At 32.6% G+C, this 21,082-nt stretch overlaps 2 protein-coding genes across 2 annotated transcripts; both read right to left on the minus strand.

Moving 5' to 3' along the window:
* Window positions 1-615: 615 nt before the first annotated feature.
* LOC136975547 (sodium-dependent organic anion transporter-like) lies at window positions 616-11,558 on the minus strand. Its single transcript, XM_067270620.1, has 6 exons — window positions 11,492-11,558; window positions 1,726-1,889; window positions 1,457-1,662; window positions 1,191-1,395; window positions 845-1,105; window positions 616-768 (listed from the first exon to the last, which is right to left on the minus strand). Exons 1-6 carry the CDS (start codon window positions 11,556-11,558, stop codon window positions 616-618), a joined length of 1,056 nt encoding a protein of 351 aa, XP_067126721.1.
* A 1,677-nt stretch (window positions 11,559-13,235) lies between these two features.
* On the minus strand, window positions 13,236-19,356 carry LOC136975521 (sodium-dependent organic anion transporter-like). Its single transcript, XM_067270587.1, has 8 exons — window positions 19,345-19,356; window positions 16,419-16,582; window positions 16,133-16,338; window positions 15,648-15,852; window positions 15,316-15,576; window positions 15,094-15,244; window positions 14,588-14,666; window positions 13,236-13,288 (listed from the first exon to the last, which is right to left on the minus strand). The coding sequence occupies exons 2-7, from the start codon at window positions 16,575-16,577 to the stop codon at window positions 14,602-14,604; spliced, it is 1,047 nt and encodes a 348-aa protein (XP_067126688.1). The 5' UTR covers window positions 16,578-16,582; window positions 19,345-19,356; the 3' UTR covers window positions 13,236-13,288; window positions 14,588-14,601.
* Between the last annotated feature and the right edge of the window lie 1,726 nt (window positions 19,357-21,082).

A 21,082-nucleotide genomic window follows, 5' to 3' on the forward strand; every position in this document is an offset into this window, starting at 1 on the left:
CTGTTATACTTGCCACTTGTTGTGGCCTGAATAAGTTGTGTATATAAAATTTGAATTTGAAATATAATTAATAATATTTAGAATAGTACATATATTCAAATAATATTAGAATAGTAGTATTTTAATGATAATATTTAGAATAATATTTATGTATTATATTAATTTAATGATAAATTAATTTTTCCCTTTTTTTAAGGCGGCTTGCGCCACCCCTCGGCTTGCCGCCCGGGTGCCCCGCACCCTCTGCACCCCCGGGTCGGAACGGCCCTTTTTATATACGGCAACGCGACACAAGGACGATCTGCCGAGAGGGGTGTCTCCCGAGAGGTCTTATATGAGAAACTGGCCTCTATTCAAATACTTTCTAGGAAACTAATCGCTATTTAGGTATTTTGTGGGAAACTGGTCCCTTTTTAGGTATTAGAACCTAAAGAAAACCCGAAAAATCCATGGCCCGTTGGTCAGGCGCGAACCCTCGTCCAACTACTAGTATTTATTGGTTCTATCCATTCGGCCACTGGTGAGACAGAAATAAAATAAGTCGACCCTAAATTTATGATTTAAAACATACAAAAAAGTAAGCATAAATTCAGATAATTATCATAATTATTACCTTCATCTTCTTTGAAAGAAACCGACATTGGTATCTTGCAGTTGTAATTTTTTGCAATTATTCTTTACAAAGTAGAAAATTATACATAGAAGTGAACAGGTTATACATTGACTTAATCCATAAAACAGTGGAAAAAAGAGAATTAAGACATTTTTCTACAAAAAATAAAGCTCATATTTTACTTAGAATATTAATAAAACTTAAATTATAATGTTTAAATAATAAACATACGCCAATATCAAAGGATAAAGCAATAATAAGGTATGCGACAGCCACATTTTGAATTCCGCTCTCAATGGCTATTGCTGTGCTGACTGGTCTGGGTCTTCTACAAAGGCGAGCCACAGCATATCCAATTATAATTCCGGTTATGGGTGAAGTTGCAAATGTTACAATAATTTTCCAGGAAATTATGTTGAATACATGCTTAAAAGAAACTGTATATACTACCAACATAGCTATAATGAGAAATAAACCAATGGCACCTCCCCACTGTAATGAAAATAATAAGATGGCATTTTATAAGATCATAACAGATACTAATTAATATAAAATTTTAAGGAAAAATAGTTTATACCTTTGTTATATAAGGAGATACTTTAGGAGCTTTCCATTTTATTATCATACCCAAAACCACGGGAGGAACAATAAGTAATAACGATAATGCAATATTGCCATAAGGTATTATTAAGTTCTTAGCTTTTGTATGACTTGCATACATCCATATATTTAAAGGCATCATACCAAGAGATGCCAAAGTAGATATTGTAGTCATAGTCACACTATAATAGATAAATGTTGATTTTTTCGTTTACACCCCCAAAATTTCCAATTCATACATACCTCAGCGATAAATCACCATCCAAATAATATGTAAATACATTAGAAACTATACCTCCAGGACAACATGATATAATATGCAAACCAGCTGCTAGACTTGATTCGAATTGAAATATTATATTATATAGAAATCCTAATAATGGCATCATAATAAACTGGCAAAAGAGTCCAATGGCAGGCCCAGCAGGTCTTCTAATGTCTTTATAGATCTATTCGAATTTAATACAATAATCAAAATAATAAAGATTATAAATTATGCTAAATGTCAATACCTGGTTCCAAGAGATATCTGCTCCAATAGAGATCATTGCGATGATTACAGTAAGTATTCCCAGAATATTTGCAACATGTTGATGATCTTCGTTAATATAGAAACCGGCGGTATTATTACAAGTGTCATTTATTTCAAGAAAATCTAAAGTACAATTTTCCATTCCTATTTTACAATTAGAAATCGTAAATATAAATTTACACAAATAATGTTTCATATACAATTTAACCTCTGAACAACGGCCACTGAAGGAACATGAAAAAAAGGCCGTTATTAGGAACGGCCCTTGTTGAAGGTTATCTCGCATGCGTTGTTCCACGAGCGTGAATAAACGTTTGATGTTTGTTGTTGCGTGGTAGCCGTTGATGGAGGTTAAACTGAATTTAATTTTCAATATTGTAAATATAAATTACAATTTTGTTTGTTTCTTCGCGAGAATTTATAGGAAAAACTGAAATATATTTATTATCCACTGTCAATAAAAATATCAGGACTAGAATTCATTTCTAGTTGTTTGTATGAAGATTTTTCCGTATTAATGTCAAAGAAACTCGAAAGCCATTGAATTTGTTAATGATCATAATAAAATTTAAGACATAATTGGAGAAAAAATAAGTAAAGATAATTTGAGTGATTTGTATTTCTTTCATTAATATTTACGATTCTTTTTATGTTAGGCTACTGTAAGATTGTGGTTCACAAATTTTATTAATAAGCATTTGGAAGTTAGTTAAAATTCGATCACTTATATTATATCCAATGGACTGGATTCTATTGATCTGTTAAGACTGGTATTCAAACGGGTGCCTCAAAGACACTCCAGAGAAGAACAAGGACTCCACAAGATATAGTAATTTTTTTCTTGCAAGACCTCTAAGTTAGGTGCCACTATTAAAAATACGCTGAAAAAACACTGGGTTAAAATAACGTGGGCGATCTACCAAGGCGAAGTGTCTTCTAGGAGGACTTCCTACGGAAAACTTCACCCTAGTTTCCGCCCATTCCGAATTGCCTATAATAGTGCAAGATAATCCGCCACTGTTATGAAACTAGGATGCGGTCGCAAACCGATTGGACATTTGAAAACAAAGTAATGGAGTACAAAATAGAGAATTCTTACAACACGTGCAATATCACCGACATTAGACATACTCAACAAGAAATCAATCAATGAAATAAATCAATTCAATGTGCTTGAGTGTGTCTCAACATATCATTGTGGTGTTTTCAATGGGTCAAGTGTGCTTCGAATAAGTTTCGGCAAGCTCCTAAATCTGTGCAATGGGTTTTCTCTGTGTGCCTCGATATCTTAGTGTTCAGCGTGTTTCAAGTAATCAACGTGCCCTGATGTATACGACGTGTTTTTAACTGTAGTACGAAATTTCAGTTTTTTGTGGAAACCAATGTGTTTATGTTTGCTTCAGTTGTGCATTGAGAGGTGCTGCTTTTAGGTCGTCCCTTAGTGCGTGAACTCTACATCGTCTGAGAGTTGCACCTTGTTAAAGGCAAAGTGTCTTAAACTATAGACATACTGGATCACCTGTAGACCACTCATCAGGCATTCTCCATTTTGGATCTCTGCTTTTCCTACAGGCAAACATTTCGACATTTTAATTGCTGAATAAAACTATGACTACCACGGATGTGCCTACAGTTTTCAGCAACTATAATTACCTATAATAACTATAATCTTTTTTTTTTTTTTTTTTGTTTTGTTTTGTTTTTTGTTCATTTAATTTATTCATTTAAACACTATGAATTATTATTACAAATACTATATTGTTCTTACATATACATATGTACTTATTCTATTTATTCTTTAATTACTTTAACTGTACTAATGTATATATATATTTACTCAATGTTACTCTATTTAATATTTTACAAACCTCTCGGTAATGCATACGCGGGGCCGAGAAATGTACTTTTGTACCTAAATAAAGAATGTATGTATGTATGTATGTATGTATGTATGTATGTATGTATACTCAACAAGATAGTATGCAAAACCGTGCAAAACTTCTTGCATTTTTATCCACCATACAAGATATCCTACACTAAAGAATTGGTTTCTTGTGATAATGATAAGCGGAAAGCACTTTCTATGGCATTCATAGCTTGGATGATGATTGATGCATGACCCTGGCAAATTCTGTGCATGGATGAGGCTCATTTCGCGATGTAAACACTCATAACTGCCATATTTGGTCTGACGAAAATCCAGGTATTCATCGACAAATTTTATTGAACTCACGAAAAGTAATAATGTGGTGTGGTTTTACAGTATCCTTTATCTCTCTGCATCTGAACTACTTACGTATTCTCTTTCTGCCGCTAGATATGAAGATATGCACCAAAACTTCGTTATTACAGCAGACAAACTGTCTGACCGCAATCTTTATGCAAGATGCGTACCCGAACATCTCGGTTTAAATGTGCGAGCCTTACTGAAATAGTTTTTTTTTTTATTTTTTTTTAAGAGAATGATTTGCCAATTATTTGCAACGTCATGGCCACTAAGATCTCCAGAATCTAAATTCTTATGACTATTAGTTTTGGGCCTAAAGAGCATCGTTTATTAAGGCAATGTTCCCAACCTAGTTGGATTAAAAGGCGAAAGTTCGTTACGTGCTACAACTCCGTTGTTTTCTGCTATCGAATGTGTTTTTCAGCGATTGTAGTTTTTACAGCAAGAACATATTGTTTCTCGGGGCGCTCGCAAAGTTCGTCAGTGTTGGTGAGTTTTTGAGTAAGCTGTAATTAATGAACTCTAGCGTTCTGGATATTATTTACATTAAAAAGTGTGTGCTTTTTTTACTTCAGTTTTACTAAAGTTTTTGATATATATTTATTACTACGTACTTTATTACTAATTGGAGGCATCGAATCTAATCCTGGCCCGATGTCTCACACTCCTCCTTCCTCCCCTCCTTCGAAGTCGTCCATATCGTCTGTTCGTAAAAGATAAAGATCTAGCGAACCAACTCTAAAATCCCAACGACTCGAATCTTTTTTTTTCCTCCACTGGCTTCGTCTACTAATGAACCTCAGAATTTATTTTCTTTTTTGGAGGAGAAATTTGATACCATTTTGTCTAAACTCGAAGATTTAGCTACTAAATTTGAATGGCTGGCAAATTTGCATAAAGACTTTGAACAACGTCTCCTTAATGTGGAGAAGATAGAAGAATTTTCTAATTTAAATGTTTCTTCTACTACTCCGACTTCCTATTTTTTATATCTCTTGGACTCATCGTCTAATGAACGTCAGAGAAATAATATTGTTGTCGCCGGATTAGAGGGAAATTCGTCTGAAGTTCTGTCTTTGGTTTCCGACATTTTCTCATCTGTTAAAAGACCTAATGGTGATTCTGTTTTAGTGAAAGATCTAAAAATAGTTTCCAAAAATAATTTGGTGGTGGCTGAACTTGACGCTGTCTCCGATAAAAAACTCATTTACCGAAACGTACATAACATTCGAATGAGGGAAAAGTGTTCTAGGTTAAAGTTTTTTGACGATTTACATTGGAGATCGAAAATTAGAAGAAGAAATCTCGTTCCTTTTTACCGAGAGGCTAAGACGACAGGTAAATCTGCGTTTATGAGAGCTGATTGTTTAACAATTGATGGAGATAACTTTACGTTTGACCTACTGAATAACAAGCTAATGAAGATTGAACGTTTTTTATCACCAGGGAAGTCGCTGGATCGTCGAATGGACGAAAATTAAAAACTTTACCTGTTATTCCGTGCTTTGAAGATTTTTTTACGTTAAAGGCATTATCTTGGAATAGCCAAGGTTTATTATATACTAATTTTTCTGATAAGAGTTTTGTTGATTTCGTCTTGTCATATCATATTATCGGTATAACAGAATCATGGATGACATCTTCGTTGAAAACCCTTCTTTCATCGTTAGATTCTGTTCTGTTTTACTGAATCTTTAGATCATAAACCCGAGGGACCTGGAAGACCATCTGGTCGTTTGTTAGTAGTCTCTCGGGCACAATTCTAGATGTGTGTGATGTAGCTCTACAGCCCTGTTAAGGGCTGTAGAGCTTATTAATAGGAACAAAAAAAGTCTAATAAACCATGGGTGTACGGGCGACCCTTCGCGAGATATAGGCCCCCCAAAATGACTATCGACGTCGGAACTGACGCCGCTTTCTCCGCTAAGCCTATCGCGTGTTTAACAGGCAGCAAGCCCTATTGGGTGTACTATAGATTACACTCCCTATGGAATTTCAGGACTTTTATTATTTGAACTCGGGACCGAGACGAGTTCACAAACATCTAGAATCTTGCCGTTTCCAGGAAAATTGGAAAGTTAAAATTTGTCATCTCTCCGATAATTTTATTATCGATAAACTTACATTCGATAAACTTTTGTTTAATGATCGTTCTAGACTTTTAATCGTCTTGGTTTATATTTCTATCAATAAACATGATTTACTGATTGAGTACCTTGATAGATTGATTCTTGATTTTAAAGACGATGATGATATTTTGATTCTTGGTGATTCTAATGCTAGAATTGCTTCTGAAACAGATACGTTATACACAATGGTGATATTCGAAATATTTAACAAAGGGTTCGCTAGCAGAAAATTTTTCCCTAACAATCACCGACAAACAAAATGGAAGTTTTGGCTAGAAATAAATACAATACCTTTTCTTGCGATATATCTAATAATCAGTGGCGTATTTGGAACGAAAGGGCCCTGGGCGAAGACCAGGTAACAATAGTATATTAGTGCTGTCCGTTTTTTTTTTTAGGTAGAGAAATTTTTCACCCCGAATGGCACTGCTGACAGATGTCATCGTCTCTCGAAATACAATATCCTTTTCATTTCGCTGTCCATAGCCCGACACGTGTTCCACAGCCATCTTGTATTATCTCGCGCGCGTGGGATTGTGGGATCTCTCTTATGACTGGATCTAGTTTCAAGAACTCTCTTGAATCGATCGCGATTAAACCTCGTTTCGGTCGAGAGAGATCGCACCAAGGCATAGTCCCCGACCTTGCTCACAATCTAGATTGAAATGTTCGGTGCGAACGGGGTATAAGGCCCTAGTTTAGTAGTATTACAGAGTATAATACGTATATTTTAATATATTTTTTAAAAGAAACAAAATCACTGAGAAATGTTACGTGTGTTTAACAAGGTTCGGGAAACTGAAAATTTTACCTACGGGTTCGGCCGAACCTGTGCGAACCCGCTGAATATCACCACTGGTTATACAGGTTCTAATCTAAATTTTTATAACCCTAGGGAGTCCATAGATATGATCTTTAACAATAGGGGAAGGAATTTTTTGAACTTAGTCAAATCTTTTGGTTTCATTCTCTTAAATAGTCGTTTTGTTACTGACTTCCCTGCGAATTTTACGTTTATTTCCTCTTTGGGTGCATCAGTTATTGATTTGATAGCTACAAACTCTGAACTAGTTGATAACATAGTAGACTTTAAGGTTTTGAATAAATTTGATTCCGATTATCTCCCAGTTTCTATTGCTTTCGGGTTTGATTCTCTTTCACTTCGTAAGGAATCGCCTAAATTTGTCGTTATGTGTGGAGACCTTCGTGTTTGGACAAGTATTTGTATACTGTCACTAAGTGATACGCAGATTTAAATGTGGTTTCTTTTTGGATTCTTTTTCTTTTTATTCGTCCTTTGTTGACCTGATCCTTAAATCTGTAGTTCAAAGTAACATGTATGTCAAGTATGATTGTTCAAGAAAGTTTGTGAAGTCTTGGTTTGATGCTGACTGTTTACGATTAAAAAGAGAGAAAAATCGTGCTCTACGATCTTTTCGGCGATCAAGATTTAGCCAACAATTTATTGTTTATTCTAACTTCGAAAAAAATTTCAAATTCCTCTGTAAGGCCAAAAGAAACTGTTTTGGAATAAGATTAATTTTCAGTTATCGCATGTTAAAAACTGCTGAATTTTGAAAGATTGTCAATAAATTTAGAATTAACAAATTTGTGCATAATAACATTTCTGTTGGTGATTGGTCGGATTATTTAAAAACTTACTTCTCTGGACCATCTTCGGTTGTACTGTCCATTTGTACCAATGACACTATGGATCCATTACTTGACAAAAATTTTTCTTTTGATGAATTACAATTTGCAGTGCGTTCTTTAAAAAATAATAAAGCCCCTGGCTTAGATGCTATTAAGGCTGAGATGATTAAATCTCTCCCGATCAATGCTTTAAACGATTTGTTATCTTTATTTAATAATTTCAAAACTAATTATTCTTTTTCTACTACTTGGAAAAATATCTGTCTAAAAATGATATATAAGAAGGGTAATCGTTTCGATTCTCTGAATTATCGCCCAATGTCGCTAATTAGTGTAATTAGGAAAATTTTCTCTACGTCATTGGTTAATCGCTTGCGACTTTCATGTTATTTCTACTATTCAGGGTGCTTTTGTAACGAATAGAGGTGTTGGATACAATCTATTTTTTTTTTCCTCGGAATTTTGCAGTTGGTTTTGACTAAGAAACGTAATAAATTATATGTTGGTGCCTTTGACTAATCATGATCTATTGTATCAAACGCCTTTGACAAATCAATAAAGATTTGTCAAAGGCGTTTGATACAATAGATCATGATATTTTATGATCGAAACTTTCTCGGATGGGTATATCTTCTTCTTTTATCAATATTATAAGACAATTGTTTTCTGATACTGCTTTTCAAATTAAAGTTAATCGTTGTCTTTCAGAAGCGGTAATTGCTAATAAAGGTCTCCCACGAGGTGAACCACTTAGTCCCTTTTTGTTTAACTTATTTGTTAATGATCTCCCGGACTTTTTTTGTAGTCATCATACTATGGGTATATCTTTATCACCGGAGGTAGAATTGAACTGTCTTTTGTTTGCCGATGACATTGTAATTTTTTCGTATTCACCTATTGGCCTTCAGAGAAAACTGAACCTTTTACAGGATTATTGTAAGTCTAATAAATTACTTATTAATGAAGCTGAATCCAAAGTAATGGTTTTTCGGAGAGGGGCAGATTGGGGAAGGCTGATAAATTTTATTTATCTAACTCCGAGTTGGAAGTTGTCTCGTCTTACAAATATCTGGGTATCTATTTTACTCCACAGGGTTCATTTTCTTTTCACCTAGATAAATTGTTTTTAAAATATAAACTTCAACTTTCTAATTTAATGAAGCTTATGATTAGAATGAAGCAGTCTTCTATTAAGTCATACTTTCCTTTGTTTGATTCCTTGATACGCTCAAGTTTGGGATTTATGTTTCCTATTTGGGGATCATCTCTTGTTGATAAACTAGAGAAGACGCAACTGAGATTTATCAGATCGATATTTCATATTAATCGTTCGGTGCCCGGACCCGTTTTAAGACTCGAATTGGGCCGTCCGCCAATGGCTATACGCTTAGCACTGGCCATTTTTAGATACTGGATTAAAATCTTAAAGTTACCAGAATCCGATCTTAGAAAGTTGGTTTATAATAAATTGAAGGGTAGAAATCCTTTGGCTGTAACTTGGTCTTCTTCAGTCGAAAGTTTATAGTCTGATTTAGGCTATTCTACTGCTTACTATACTCAAATTTCTGATTAAAAAAAAAAAAAAAACTCGTTTTAGCTGAACTACTTCAGTCATTAAAAGATAAATATTGGGCCCAAGATATTCATTATATTGAGCAAAAATATAGTTTTTTTTAAAGTTCTTTATCATCCCCATGGACACCTCGATATTATCTATTATCGAATTTGATTTACAATATCAAATCTTTAATAATACAACTACGACTTAATGATTACACTATTGTTTTAAAGGGGCGTAGAATAAATATATCGGCTCACACAAATTGTCCACTATGTAACAGATTTTGTGAAAACGTTAAGACCCACTTATTTGTATCTTGCGCAATTACTGAACGTTTGAAGGATACTTTTTTGACACCTGATTTTGATATGTTTTGTTTATACGATGATAATTTAAGTTCTGCAATGTTGTATAATATTTACAATTTTTTCTGCCATTCATTAAACATGTTAATATAGCCTTACTAACTTAAGTTATATTACTTATTTTTCTTTATAATCATGTATAATAATGTTTGTATTTGTTAATTTTGATATAAATTTGTTACCCCCTTTGTAAAGGCGAAAGGCACAACAAATAAATGTTGATTGATTGATTGATATTGTTTCTCCATGCTGAACTTCCAAAATTCGTTAGAAAAAAACGTAGGTAATGTGCACATTAAGGAGACAACAGCACCAAATTTTGTCCTAGCGGCATTTTTTCTAGCATCAAAAAGGATCTTTTCTCTTTTCCCGTCTTTGTGTTTCACTATCTGGCTAGCCAGCTTTTCGGTGGGGGGGGTTTACTCGTCTAAATTAGTTTTAAATATGAATTAGTTTCTTATAATACTTCTCTCTGAAGGCACTTCCCATTCGTAGATATTCATGAGTTGCTTTGAATTATTCCATTAATCCAATCTAATTTATAAGTGAGCATTTGTCGTTCTTTTTCTTTGTTTTACAAAATGGCCACTCACTTCTAAAAGTTTATACAAAACTATTTACTTTTTGAGTATGAAATAATCGTATAACAAAGTTTCAATTCATCTTAAAGTATTCTATTCTATTCATCAATTTATATAATAATCTTGATTTTATTTTAAGTATAAATAATTAAAATGTATAATAAATCTTACTTGAAATATAAAAATTCTGTAAAATTATTGTAGTATACGTTCTAAGTTAATTTCTTGAATTATGTATAGTTATATACCCACTTGTTATAGGTTTAAATGTAGAATAGATCATAGCTATTACTGTATTTTAAAATAAAATAAAACTCTACGAAAAATGCTAGTTAATCTCAGTAAATTTATGCAATGAAATGTTAACAAAACAATTTTTTTTGTCCAGTCAAGCGTGATGTGTTACAATGTCTATAAAAAAATCCAGTAACAAGTTGCGTAACTTTCCCGGCTAGTCATAAGAATTTATTTCAAATTATATTTATATTACTAATTATTATAAAATGGCAAAAAGCTTAATTATAAGAGTGGAGATGAATTTCATTAAAAAACTTTGTGATTGCCAGTAACGTTTACTCGTTAATTAAATACGATCCCGCTGGAGGTACGATATATAAATCCCTATATCTCCCTACACTTGACTATTAATTAACCATCAAAACTTAATAGCATCGACCCTCCTAATACCCAAAGCTCCCTTCAAAATTTCAAAAATATTCGACAGAAGACACAGGAAATATTAAGCTTATAGGAGTCATCTTTTGACCGATCTGCATACTTTTCTGCTGTTATGTATAATATTTAGGAAGTAAAAATTAAGGATTTAACAGTCATGTGTATATCTTATTTTTAAAAATACTTAAAACTTGTGTCTAATTAAAATTAACGTAAATATCAAAATATAAAAACTAGTGTTAATGAGAAAATGTATATCCTAATTATAAAAAGAGGTTACTAGCACACTATTTTATTCAGTCATTAATTTTTTTACATCAACATAAACTGTCCAAATCATTATCAGACATTTTGTAATTAAGCCATTAATTTTGAATTTTATACTTATAATTAGCGACAAATATATTCATTGAATATTATCTTTATGAAATAAACATGTTTTTAAATTATGCATTTTACTAATTCGTGATTTATAACATCTGAGTACGGATATTTTAAATTGTCAATTATAAATTTTACACTACATAATATTGTTATAATTATCAACACCGTCACCATTATTATTCTTTCCTAGATTCTTTGGTATGGACATTGGCATTCTACAATGAACTGCTCCCATCATTTCCTCAAATATAGAACTTTGCGTCTTTTTTATGAAGGAAATCCACTACAAAAACTTAAAACGTTCGGGAAATTACCTGCAGAAGTTTCTAACATTAACCAAATTCATGATGTTCTGGAAGATTTAGAAGCTCTACATGCAAATGCAGACGACCAAATCACACTGAACTTGCAAAGATTCAACCATTGTTACTTTCTCTATAAGACTATTATAATGACAAAAAATATATTTGCTTAATTTTATGTATTAGTTGCCTCAACTTCTTAGACTCACTACCAATATTCTTCAGAAATGATAATTTTTGCTTCTCTTTTATATAGAGTCATCAATATGTTCCACCAGAGTCAAGTAGATAAAACCACAAAAGAACTTGATCGTGGGTTTGTGTCTTACAGTGCGCCTACTCGGAGTTTTCTGAATTTTCATGTGTCTAACACCTAAATAGGAACTTGCTTCCAAGAGTATGTGTCCACTCGGTAGACCGCCCATTGGCCTTACCTCACCAATCCTTCTTCAAATATTTAATAAGAATATAATAAGTTTTTTAGAGCTTGTTCAATAGCGTAAATTACCAAATTATGGACGAAAATCAATATTAAAAAATGTTGATGTTAGTCCAAAATCCAATTTTTATCTTGTGTGAATATAAAGTATCTGTTTAGGAGTAGGTGTCCGAAGAATAAATTCTGTGAAGTTTGAATTAATGAATCAAATAATGAAAATTTTATTTTTTAAAACAAATTTCTGTATTGGCTATAATAATTTGGTTTGGTTCTGTTTAATGGGACACGGAAACGTAACACAGCCAATTTTCCCAGAAAAGTGTCTCCCGGAAAGATTTTCTATAGGAAACTTGTTCCCATTATACGTTACACAGGTGAAGAAAACCCGGAAAATCTTGCCCGTTAGTCAGGTACGAACCCAAGACCAACTATCAACGTTCAGTAGTTTAATACACTCGTCACTGGTGAGCCTACAAGATGGGATAATATGAAATGCGAAACTGGAAAATTGAAAAAATAGACTCATCATATACTGCTCCATACAATCTATTCCTTATTAGAACTATGTAATTATTGCTTAGTAAAACAGGGAATAAAGTTTTCTGGAAAGACTTAAACGAATGTTCTTGAAGACAAATTTGGACAGCATTTTTTACTTTCTGCTTCCCAATATCATATATAAATTAGAAAAGTTTTTGAGATTGAAGCAAAAATAAGAATTACTTCTGACACGAATCTTAATTTAACCTCACATACAAATGCTTGTATTAGAATAGATAGTTTTGAAGAATACAGAACTGAAAAACAATGAGCAAACACACGGTAGTACAGTACTTTTCAAGCTTACTGTTACATGGTATGATATTGAATGTGCTAAAGAGCAGTTGCCAGTCATAACATTTGATTGGATATTGTGATTATTACATTAAAAAACATTAGTTGTGGTATTTTTAAAGAAAATTTAGTTGAGTAAAACTCTGGATGTTCATGAAAACTTCAGATTAATTTATTCAATAGATTCATTTATTCAAAGATTAATTCAATAATATCCCGCCCAGAACAAAAGTGAATTATTTTTTCTACCGAATTAATGAGGATCTTCACAATTATATTGTAATACAAAAAGTTATAAGTGAAGAGTTTTGAACATGAGGAAAGTTGTTTAAAACATCTCCTGGAAAATCGATTACTCAAGTATTCGTTTCATCTTTACTGTAGTTGACGATCCTGTCAATAAATTTAAGTTCTAATAAATATTGTCAATTTAAAGTAAAATTTTATCTGTGCTGATTTTGCCCGAAAAAACCAGAAGACACGGATAATCCAATATACCCTTGTAAGCCATAACAAAAAATATTGAGAGGTTTTAAATGAACTGCAGTATATATACATGGTGTATTTTTTTATCTTGAGACAATGAAATAGCTTAATTAGATCTCATTATTTTAGGAAAAGTGTATAGACAAAAGTTTTGAAGGGCCAATCAATTGGTGACCTTGACCTTCAAGGTCATTTGACATCAAGTCTGTTTTTTCAATGGGAACACATATTTTTGACCTCGGCAAAGAGCGAGAAATTTCAAAACCGGATACACCTTATGGTCTAAGTCAAAGGTCAAGATTATTTTAAGGTTCAAATTATAAGCTTTTTCTAATGGGAAACCATACTTTTTATTACTGGAATAGACAGGGAGGTAAAAGTTACATTTTTTCATGACCTTATTACTTTGAACTTTAAAAGCATTCACTACTTTTAGCACTACCCAGGAGTAACGACGTTGACATGGTAGTTTTCTGCTCCCATTGAAATGCTTATTTCCAGCGAGTCCCCTTGTTTCTCACTATCGCAATGCTTGTTTTCGGTGAGTCACTTTACTTTTCACCATTGCTTGAAATGTTGGTTTCGGGGAAAAATTTTACCATAAATGTTCAAAATGATGCCCTTCTACTTCGATGCATTTGTTGAGCAACGCTTAAAATTATTACGCTTGAAATGATCTTCAAAGTTCAAATTTGGGGTACTCAAATTTGAACTTTGAAGCTGATTTGTGAAATTTCCCGTTCTTTCCATGTAAATGTAAGGTCAAGGTCACATCCAAAGTCACCAATTGATTGGCCCTTCCAAACCCTACAACTTTTGTCTATGCCTTTTTCTCAAAATAATGAGATCCAATTAAGTTATTTCATTGTCTCAAGATAAAAAAAATACACCCTGTATATATACAGCTCAACTCCGTTATTAGCGATGCGAGTTTCAAGTATCATAAACCGAAATGTATACAGTATTTAGTCAATAAACATACAATGCAGATTTCCTCTATTTTCAAAAATATCGTGTAGAAATTGAAATTTTAACAGGGCTAATGAATCACCTCACTTCCGTTCCTTAAAATTGACAGTTAAAGGAGGAAAAAAAGCTGAATATTGCTTGTTGTACTTTGTCATTTTATAGTAATTTTAATATTTTGATCCGCAAAACCAATAACCCGCACACGGATAATCGGGAGTTGGGGGTATATACACGTACCATATATTCTTTTCTTATTTAGTCACAACGATTTTGTTTTCTGATGAATCTTGAGAAGACATTAGTGCCGATCTTTGAACTGTAAGAAATTAAATTTGAAAATAATTATTGTGATAATATGTTCATAGTTTAAATACCATAGAACTTAAAAAATAATTATATTAAAAATGAAAAATTTTATACTGTGAGCACTAAGAGGGCAGTTTTAAACATACTCACTGTAGGTTTGGCCCTGAACGAATGAAATCAAACAAAACCAATACATAATAAATGCGATTTTGGACCTCGCAAAATAAAGTTCTATGTGTCGCAATTTCAAGTGCATAAGATGTACAGTTACAATACTTTAAATACATTCAATTACAGAAAATGTTTATAGAGGACCTTATAATATGCACATACATATATATTATTATCTGACATCTCTTATATCGAGAAAACTGTGGTACATGAACACGAAGTATACAAAAAATAAATATAAATTAAATATTTATTAAAATTATTACCTTCGTCTTCTTTTTCACCGAGACTACTATCTTGCAACTGTGAAGTTTTCCAATTCTTCTTCACAAAATGGTAAATTACACATAGAGTAAAACAGATGAAACATTGAGATATTCCATAAAACATTGGAAATATAAAAATTGAGGCATCTTTCTAAAAAATGATCATTCTTATTTTAATTAGAGATTTCATAAATCTTAATTAAATTAAAATAAGAAACGTACGTTGATATCGAAGGATAACAGAATAATACCATATGCCACAGCATAATTTTGAATTCCGCTTTCGATACCTACAGCGGTACAAGCTGATTTGGGCCTTTTACAAATTAATGCTAAAGCATATCCAATTATGATTCCAGTTATGGGTAAAAATGTGCAAGATACAAAAATTTTCCATGATGCTGTAGCAAGTATGTGTTTGTAGATAATTATCAATAGTACTATAATAATTATGACAAAAATCATACCTATAGCATTTAACCACTGTTAACAAAAAAATAACAAGTAAGATGATTAAAATAAACAATGAAAAGGTTTCAAAGAGTGTTACATACCTTAGTGATATAAGAAGATATCTTAGGAGCTTTCCATTTTATGATCATGCCCATTGTTATGGGGGAAACAATCATTAATAGCGATAATGCAATATTGCCATAAGGTATTATTAAGTTATTAGCTCCTGCATTCCTTGCATATATCCAAAGATTCAAAGGCATCATGCCTAGAGATGCCACGATAGATATTGTAGTCATAGTCACGCTGTAAAATTATAATATTGTAGTCATAGTCACGCTGTAAAATTATAAACATAAATGTGAAATGCAAATATAAACAATGCCGTAACTAGGCAGGTGCAACGGGCGCGCAGAAGGAAGAGGGTGCCTAAAACAGGGTATTAAAAATTATCAGTATTATTTTTATTGTATTTGTTATATATATATTTTCCAAGAAAGAGGAAGTCAAAAATAGAATCTTACACAGAGCACGTGAAAAGCTAGTTTTGACACTGCAGATAAATAATCAAATGATTCGAACATACCTAAGTGAGACGTCACCATCCAAATAATACGTAAAGATATTGGAAATTGTACCTCCGGGACAACAGGATATAATAAGCAAACTAGCCGCAACACTTGATTCGAATTGAAATATAATATTATAAAGAAATCCAATTAATGGCATTACAATAAACTGGCAAAAGAGTCCAATGGCAGGTCCAATAGGTTTCCGAATGCCTGTATAAATCTATTTGTATATAAAATATATTGTTTAAAATATTCGTAAGAATAAATTAATAGGATGAGAGAGTTGAAAAATGTGAATACCTGATTCCAAGAAATATCCGCTCCAATAGCAATCATTGTGATTATCACAGTAAATATTAGAAGAATATTTAAAGCATTTTTTAGATGTTGGTTAATATAGTATTCACTGGTATTATTAGTAGAATTTCTTTCAAGAATATCTATGGTACTGTTTTCCATACCTACTTTAGAATAAGAAATAAATACAAATTTGGTGAATAATTTTGTCCTGCATTTAATTGTCAGAATTACGAAATTACAAAAACAATTTTCAGATTTCTATAACTATTTTTTGAAATTCTAGAACAATTTCTGAAAAAAATCATAAATGTTTATATAATACCCATAAAAACTGCAGCAGAACTAGGAATTTCTATGTTTGAATAAACACAGTTCATAAAATATTAATATCGCGTATTACGTAAATTTGAAGTTAACTTATGATTATAAGTTCATAGCATTTTCATGAACATCGATGTACTTTTCATATGGAATATTCCACATCAATTTTTTGATCAACTTGTTAGATCCAGAAATAGTTTCCAATGCCCTAAACAATTAAATTCTATTATTGAAAGCTACAGGGAGGTGTCAAATAGTTTTAACATCCATATTCACTTGTTTCCATCACTGTTTTTCATCGCTAAATATAACATCCTTTAGTAACTATCTGGCAGAAATGATCATCTTTTACGGACCTCTGATCTGCTTCTCGTATTGACGAGTATTGTGACGAATTTTTTGGCAAAAGATTCTTCCCTAAAATCATAGTCTTCCAATAAGTTTCTTTTAATTTGATATCTTGAAACACTCAAACTCAATTCTAAGTTATGAACTTTCTAAAAATAAAAGTTTCATTTTTAGATAGTGTATGGTTATTTTTAGGCTGATCCCAAAAAGAGGAACAAATAAAGGTTCGGCTCGAGATGCCACCGGATAACAGAACAAGAAGCCCAATTGTCCAGCCACCATACTTATCAGACAAGACTTCCTATATGTGAAAAGTGGTAGCAGAAGCCGTACAAATATTCTGAAAAGGCTTCACACTTCTGATCCCCAAAAGAGACCAGCTTGCCATTGATTTGGAGAACTGCAATTTACCGATACACTTAGTACCATTTCAGAGGAAATCGATGGCGCTAAATTGAAATGTAACTGAAGTGTTATCACAGAAAATAATTGACAAATTGATTGATATAATAATATTCTAATATAGGGGTTGGTAACTTACTACATATAATAGAGAGTCGTTAATCGGAACACTAGTAACCGCAATCGCCGGTAATCGGCACGATTTTCAGTCGGACTGTGTCGTGCTGAATCGAACGTTTTTGATACTAAATTTACTTCTAAAGTATAATTTTCATGTTTTTATATTCTTCAGTATATTTATTTTGTTTGTACAAAATGCAGAAATAATTTTTAACGATACGATAGTCTCGATTATTATTATAAAAATTTTCGTTAGGCTTAAAATCGACGAAAATTCAACACGAAGCGACACGCAACGGAAAAAAATTTGAACATCGGACAGGTTAACAAGGACGTCGCCAGGGGGAGGGGCAGAGGGGCAGTTGCCCTCCCCTAGAAATTCGAAAAAGTTATTTAAATGCTAAGTTTTAATTAAAATAATCTTCTTAGGCTTCTTGTAAGTTAAAGAAAATGTTTTATTTGAAATATTTCTTTTCTGGTACATAGTAAATGATTAAAACTTTATGAATCGTTTCTATTTTACCTACATACAATTCATATCCTCTATCAATTTACATCATCTTGCCCCCCCTTACCCATTGGCTGGCGTCGTCCTTGCAGGTTAATATATTTATTCGTACATAATGGGTAATCGGAACAAATGACTAATCGGAACAACCCCAGTCCCCAATTGATTCCGATTTTCGACTCTCTACTGTACTTGCAAAGCGTAGCACACAGCGGTTTTATGGCTCAAAGTAGATTCCAGAAGAACAACACATGAAAATAAAATTGAACATTTAAGTAAGATATTATATTCATAATTAAGTCACTGATAATTCAAAAACATACTACTACCATACGTGTTTATACTGTACGACTATTTCGTAATTTATATTGATATAATTTAATTCCATTTATTAAGGATAAATTCGCTAAAAATTTTAACACAACCAACAAATCAGGCTTTATAACATGGACTTGTGAGAACACGATATAATAGCTTTATTTGTTACTGTTAATAACGTTGTTCAAATAAGACAAACTTAATACTTGTAAAAATGTATAAAAACAATTTAAATTAAAAATATTTGGACTAAATATTTTTTTCAATGTCAGATGTGGTAGCTGTATATACGTAATGTGAATGAATGTCTCTTTAATCCGAATAAATAAATCCGGTAGACTTCCTCACAGGAAATATTTTGTTTTAGCTTTTGGAAAAACTCTAAGATCTACAACATTTATTTTTACTCTTTCCACCCAGTAGGCACTAAGAAGGCCTTTATATCAAATCCATCTTGGATTCGGACAGACCACAATCAGGCGGCCGGGTAGTGGGGGATGGGACTCGATCTACGTGGGCTTAGGTCAACCCACTGATCAGGCGCGAACACAGTATTCAATAGTTTTGCCCATTCGCTCACCGGTGGGCTCAGTACAAATAGAGTTTAAAAAAAACTGTACAGGCCAATTGCAGTTAAGAATAGATATCCAGGTAATTACCTGGATATCTATTCTTAACTGCAATTGGCCTGTATAGTTTTTTTTTAACTCTTTTTGTAATTAAAGGCACACACTCGATTTATACTGTCAGACAATTCTTGTATCGCATTTGTAGTCTTACATACTAAATTCTGACCAAAACGATTACAACAATCAACAAACTGTATTTAAAATTTCCATTTAGTATACAAATAAATGTTGAAATCGATAGATTTAAAAATGTTTCTACCTCAATTTCAATTTTACATACCTTCTTTCGTTACGTTGCAACACCTGTCCAACTGAGAGAATGTTACAAAAATATGCAGTATCATCTTTTAAAGAATTTATGTTGATTATGACGTCAACTATATAAAAGACTTCAACATAAAATATAATAAATACTCGCTCGAGTAATACGAGAATCAAAATACAGTAGAAAGTCGTTAATCGGAACACTGGTAATCGGAATCGCCGGTAATCGGCACGATTTTCAGTCGGACTGCGTCATGTTGAATCGAACGTTTTTGATACTAAATTTACTTCTAAAGTATAATTTTCATGTTTTTATATGCTTCAATATATTTATTTTGTTTGTACAAAATGCAGAAATAAGTTTTAACGATACGATAGCCTCGATGATTATTATAAAAACTTTCGTTAGGCTTAAAATCGACGAAAATTTACACAAAGCGACACGCAACGGAGAAAAATTTGAACATCGGATAGGTTAATATATTTATTCGTACATAATCGGTAATCGGAACAAATCACTAATCTGAACAACCCCAGTCCCCAATTGATTCCGATTTTCGGTTCTCTACTGTATTTCGTTATTTGTTCGTCTGCTAAAATAAATTACTCGAAATCGGATAAGAAAGAGTAGTTTTTAATTTGGAAATAATTTTATTTATTTTTAGACTTTACAAAAAATATTTTACAATTATCACAAATTGTGAACTTGTTCTCCATATCTTGAACTGTTTTACTTTGTAAAACACTGCAAGATACGGAAAGCTCTTTGAGTTATCGTTATTTTTATCCTGTAAAATTTTAAATAAAATAAATACATAAACTGAGGTAACAAAATTTATAAAAAATTACTGTCTTCAAATTATTAAACATGAAAAAAGCCATCGGACGAAACGAAATTACGAAGTAAAATGTAAAATATCGTCACCAGAGGGAAGCTTTCCAGCATTACATTTTCCAGCGCTTACTACTTAGTGGATATAAAGCCGAAAACTTCCCAAGAAGGTTAGATGGATTAAACAAGATGTTCGTATGTCACCAATTCCTATTTTTTTAAAATTTATATATTTTTAATTGGAAAATTTGTGTTTAAAAAGACTTTTTTAGCGTTCACGGCGGCTAGTAGCCTCTAAGGCAGTGGTTCCCAACCGGTGTTTCGCGGAACACTGGTGTTCCGTAAGCATCTCCCAAGTGTTCCGCAGATTTAGTCGCAAATAGGAAAGTGTACAATCGTATTCGAGCCGCCGAATAGCAAAAAATTAAAATCATAAAATTTTCATAAACTTAAATATGTATGTACGACTCGTACTTATGGAGTGTACTACTGTTTCGAATAAGATAAAGGCAATGATAAAAACTAAATGAAATATGTAAAAAACATCAGGCACAAGTTTCCGATTAGTTATTTAGGTATATTTTTTCTTGTCTTAGAATTGGCGTTAATAATATGAGTAGAGATTTTGAATTATAACTGCTCAATTCTAATAAAATAACTGATGACAAGCTTATGTATTTCATATTGACTTAAGTAAGTGTTCCGCTAAAGAAAATTGGGTTAATGTTCTTAGGATCCAAAATGGCGGCGGTGGGATTTTTTTCCTACTTCGGAGACTACTACGGGGAAAAAAATTTTCCCTGGAGTCGTGACGTCGACGCCGTTGAGAATTTTTCCCCGTTCGGTTTCGACCCTGCGTTCGACGTGGCCGAGTTTCTTGTAACCTCGAAACGGACGGTAGTGTGTATTTGCGACGGTAGAT

This window comes from Centruroides vittatus, unplaced genomic scaffold (assembly GCF_030686945.1).
Source record: "Centruroides vittatus isolate TY-2023 unplaced genomic scaffold, ASM3068694v2 contig_374, whole genome shotgun sequence".
Lineage (NCBI taxonomy): Eukaryota > Metazoa > Arthropoda > Arachnida > Scorpiones > Buthidae > Centruroides > Centruroides vittatus.

Coding starts and splice junctions, on each gene's coding strand:
- LOC136975547 (XM_067270620.1), bottom strand. CDS start 11,558: ATGATGGGAGCAGTTCATTGTAGAATGCCAATGTCCATACCAAAGAAT. Junction 1,890..11,491: donor TCTAGGAAAGAATAATAATG/GTGACGGTGTTG, acceptor ATTGTAAAATAG/GAATGGAAAATTGTACTTTA. Junction 1,106..1,190: donor TATCTCCTTATATAACAAAG/GTATAAACTATT, acceptor TTTTCATTACAG/TGGGGAGGTGCCATTGGTTT.
- LOC136975521 (XM_067270587.1), bottom strand. CDS start 16,577: ATGGAAAACAGTACCATAGATATTCTTGAAAGAAATTCTACTAATAAT. Junction 16,339..16,418: donor CGGATATTTCTTGGAATCAG/GTATTCACATTT, acceptor ATATACAAATAG/ATTTATACAGGCATTCGGAA. Junction 15,577..15,647: donor TATCTTCTTATATCACTAAG/GTATGTAACACT, acceptor TTTTGTTAACAG/TGGTTAAATGCTATAGGTAT.